Source organism: Lates calcarifer, linkage group LG6 (genome assembly GCF_001640805.2).
Source record: "Lates calcarifer isolate ASB-BC8 linkage group LG6, TLL_Latcal_v3, whole genome shotgun sequence".
Lineage (NCBI taxonomy): Eukaryota > Metazoa > Chordata > Actinopteri > Centropomidae > Lates > Lates calcarifer.
In genome coordinates, this window is record NC_066838.1 from 551,992 (window position 1) to 556,412 (window position 4,421).

At 42.3% G+C, this 4,421-nt stretch overlaps 1 protein-coding gene across 1 annotated transcript; it reads right to left on the reverse strand.

Annotated features, from left to right (window-relative positions):
* Nucleotides 1-480: 480 nt before the first annotated feature.
* Nucleotides 481-2,389, reverse strand: pdyn (prodynorphin). The gene is made up of 3 exons (XM_018701505.2): nucleotides 2,210-2,389; nucleotides 1,731-1,867; nucleotides 481-1,249 (listed from the first exon to the last, which is right to left on the reverse strand). Exons 2-3 carry the CDS (start codon nucleotides 1,851-1,853, stop codon nucleotides 683-685), a joined length of 690 nt encoding a protein of 229 aa, XP_018557021.1. The 5' UTR covers nucleotides 1,854-1,867; nucleotides 2,210-2,389; the 3' UTR covers nucleotides 481-682.
* Nucleotides 2,390-4,421: the final 2,032 nt, after the last annotated feature.

Below are 4,421 nucleotides of genomic sequence, written 5' to 3' on the forward strand. Positions count from 1 at the left end.
AGAAAGTTGTCTGGTTTTGGATCAGAAGGAAATAAGGAATCTTACTTGTTACTTAATCTCAGTGGAATGATTTCGGTTCATGGACACCGACTAAAGAGAAAACAGCAAACTTTCATTTCATCATAGGAGGTGAACAAACAAGCCATAATTTATTCGCACAGTGAAAGATTAGACTCAAATTTCGGACTGATTCCGTATTTGGTGGAGACTGCCACTCCTCAGTTATAGTGACCAACCCTTTTTAAAAAATATTTTTTATTTTTATTCTAAGTTTGTATTTGATCTTTTATAAAATAGAAAATGTAGCCTTGACACGTCCGGGTTCTCAGTCGATGAGTAAGATGGATGAGAAAATATAAAATTACTAAAATTCAGAATGGAGTTTGGCACAATAGAACGGAGCGTGCTGAGGGTACAATCAGTCGTGCGGGTACTTTTTCCTTTAAACTTTTTGGACAAACAGAAGTGGTTGCATTCATGTTTTTTTTTTTTAATTAAACAAGCATCCTTTATTTAAAGTCAGACGGTGATACCAATAACACAGAGATGAGAGTTATTACACAGAAGGCAACTGAGTAGGCTACAAGCAAGATAGACAGGCATATGATACTTTTTTGGATAAATGTTGGCATTTCAAGTGAACCTGCACAAGTTCCTTCTAGTTTTTTTCAGTAGGGTTCATCTATAGGTTCAAGTCATCATAGGAGTAATATGGCTCCTCGACTGAGCGCACGGAGATTTTGAAGTGGCGGCGCAGAAAGCCTCCGTACCGCTTGTCCCACTTCAGGTTGTTCAACTTTGGTCGGATCCTACGCATGAATCCTCCGTAGCGCTTCTGAAGCTCCTCTGGCTCCTGGCTCTCCTGCTCCACGGAACTACTCCGCTTTGACTTCGGGCCGAATTTGCGTAAAAAGCCGCCGTAACGTTTAACATATCTGTGGAGCATCTGGTCCTCTGGAGTATCGCCCTCGTTCTCCGGCGCGTCTACATCTCTCTCCTCCAGCCTCTTCAACAAGTCCTCGTATTTCTTAGGCAGCGTTCCTGCCTTCAGAATGTAATTGTCGCGCCACGGTGAGGTGAAAAGTTTGTTCTTGTTCTTGTCAATCCTCTTGATGAAACCGCCGTAGCGTTTGACTATGTCTGCCTGCTGGCTCTCCTCCTCCTCCGCAGCTTCATCCTGACTTAAGTCCGCCAGTTCCGGAGCCTGGCCGCAGCTGTCCAGATGCCCCTCACACTCCACACTGCACGACTGCAGGACAGAGAGAAGAGTGTGAAACCAACCGACATCCCTGCACACACACTGGGTCTCAACACAGTGAGGTTGCACTTTTGGTCTTTGCTGAAAACCTGTCTAATTGTAAGTTTGAACCAGTTAGACCATCAGCCTACACAAGAGTTAAAGATTAAGACCTGAGGGGTTGTGTTCCAGCTCATTTCTGTCTCATTTAGGGGATACTTTTACTCATTATTAAACATATTTAGGAATTCCAAATAATAATAATACAATGAATTTGAATGAAATCCTGGTGTAGAAACAAATTCATATTTTTGGAAGAGAAGAATTTCAAGGGATTATTGTGGTCACCAAGAAGAAAGTGGACGTTAACCTAAATTCAACTTTAGGTTTCAGCTAATTTTTTACCAAAGAAAAACAAAGGCGCAATAAAAGCCTAGCTGTAGTTCTCCGTCCTTCTGTCCTGGAGATGAGCTTCGTGTTAAGTTGGTCTTACCAGGCTGCTGAAAGGGGCGTCGGTGCTGAGAATCTGCTGTGCGCATTTCTGACACTGTGAAGAACAATCTGTGTGGATGGAAGGCGGCAAGCTCAACATCAGCACCAAGACATACCACTCCATTCTTCACCAGATCCCTGACACACACACACACACACACACACACACAAACAACACAGGCAGTCTGGATTAGATTAGGCTCGAAACAGATTTAGAATTCACAATCTAAATCACAAAACAACTTGACCTGTAATGTCATTAAAAAACATTAGCAATTTATACTTTTTTTTTTTTTTAAATAGCTCATTAAAACTCCCTATTTTATTGATCATGTAAGCCTGCGCGCAGTGCGTAATGGCGCGCAGGTGACTAGTCTTTCTATCGTGACTTTGTCATTTAATACCAAGCAGAGAAACACCTAATGTAATCTAAGTAACAGTTTCACAAAGACGTTAAACAATAAAGTGTAGAATCAATACCTCAGGAGTTGGACAAATCTTTCCAGCCGTGTTAAGACGCGCAAAGGTGCATTCACCATCAAATGGAATTTCGCTCTCCAACACTTGAGTTTCTCCTGTGCTGCCGTTCTTTTTTATCGCCGGAGACTTGGCTGTGTCACCATAGCGCATCAGAGCAGCTTCTATAAACGGACCAATGGGAGGGAAATATCCTGCGTAAATAACCCCTCCGCCTCCCCGCTTCAGGATTTTTAACAACGCCCACATAGAGAGGGTATGGGAGAAGCAGCGCAGTTCATCCCGTCAGCACATCATCATCATCATCATCATCATCATCATCATCATGCCTGGATCAAACCCTGGGCTGTAAGTTACACAATGAACAAAGTGTTTTCTCTCTTTCAGTAGGACCATAACAAAGTATAACCTACATCACAGACGACCTCACCTGGTCTGTAAACGCTGCATCACTGGTGAAGAGGGCACAGCAGCGGATGTACTTCCTGCAGAGGAAGAGAAGAACCCATCTGCCCCCACCCATCCTCACCACATTCTACAGAAGCACCATAGAGAGCATCCTGACCAGCTGTATCTCAGTGTGGTGTGGAGGCTGCAGTGCCTCTGACTGGAAGGATGTGAGGAGAGTGGTGAGGACAGCAGAGAGAATCGTCGGGACTTCTCTCCCCTCCATCCAGGACGTTGCACAGAACCGCAGTGTGTGTCAGGCCAGGAAGATCTCCAGAGACTGCTCTCACCCCCATCATGGACTGCTTACCCTGCTGGCCTCCGGAAAGAGGTTCCGCAGCATTCGGTGTAGGACCACCAGGTTCTGTAACAGCTTTGTCCCCCAAGCCTGATCAGACTGTTAAAATCCTGCTGACACATTTTTATATTTATATATATATTTATATTATTTAATCTATACTGCTGCTGTTCAAATTGCCATACACCCTAAAATCCTGCTGTACATATTTAATATTTATGTATATTTATCCACATTCTGTCTGCAGAAATTTTGCACATACATTCACACTGCACTGAAACTGAAAAACTGAGGCCTATGCAAACGAAATTTTGTTCTGTATACACTTGCTGCATACTGAATGACAATAAAAGTCTAAGAGCGAATGAAAAATCACTCTGTTAACGCAACATTGTGTAACTTTTTTTTTACCCTAAAATAACAGCTGCAGAACATTTATATGGTACACTGACTTGTAATAGGGAGAATGGGGCCTCTGTTATTACCACACCATGCCCTGAACACCTGTTCTTGCTCTATTTAACCTTGGTGAGCAGATCTCCAGTGCGTGTGGATCAGTGTCTAACTGAGTGACAGTCAGCAGCTCAGTCCAGCAAGTTCAAGAGTAAAACTGTAGATCAGTTAAAAAGACATGGAAGATATCTCTGATATTAGAAGATTATAAACAGAGTTTGTTAGAGGTGTGTTTGTTACAATGGTAGCACAAGGGACCCATAGGCTTTGTTTTCTATATATGACCTGTTTCTAGGGGTATGATGTACCTATTTACCACTTGTGGCTGCAGGGGCTGATGCTGCTAAGCAAAAGTTACATAGTCTTGCTTTCACTGAACCATGAACTGAATAGAAATCACTGACCCAAACAGCAACAAACATGTTGCATTACACATTTATGTAAATGTCTGGTTGGTCTGGGTAACATTTACTAGATTGCTCACATAATAATGACAAGGACTGACATTGTTGTGGTGTTTGCATAGCATAACACGGGTTCCATGTAAAAAATGTAAAGTGATACCAATAATACAGTAGTAGTAATTAGGGATAGACCGATAGCGATATTCGGCATCGGCCTTTTTAAAAACTGGCGATAAGATCAATTTATGGCTCTGGATGCAGCCGCGCCTCTCTGTCTGCAATCACTACTCTGACTCCAGCATTGTCCCGCCCACAGCACCATCTGATTGGTTACACACAGAGCCATAGCACGGGTAACAGCCAATCAGCAGTGAAAGCTGTGCATGCACAGTGCTTTGCTGCACAGTGCAAAGTTTGAACTCAAAACAAAGGTAAGTGAAAGATAAAATAACATTTCAGTTATGTTGAAATTTTGAAAAACTTTATTTACTGTAGAAAACTTTAGAGAGCTATTTATTTGTTTAATTTTTCATTTAACTTTATAAGACATGCTGCTGAGCCTGGGAGCTCCCTGCACTTTTTGTTAGAATTTTAAAACAAAGATGTCTATTGT

Bases quoted from the DNA above. Each gene is read 5' to 3' on its own strand.
- pdyn (XM_018701505.2), bottom strand. From the start codon at position 1,853: ATGGAGTGGTATGTCTTGGTGCTGATGTTGAGCTTGCCGCCTTCCATC. The intron at 1,250-1,730 runs GTAAGACCAACT...TCTGTCCTGCAG, and splicing joins ACGCCCCTTTCAGCAGCCTG to TCGTGCAGTGTGGAGTGTGA.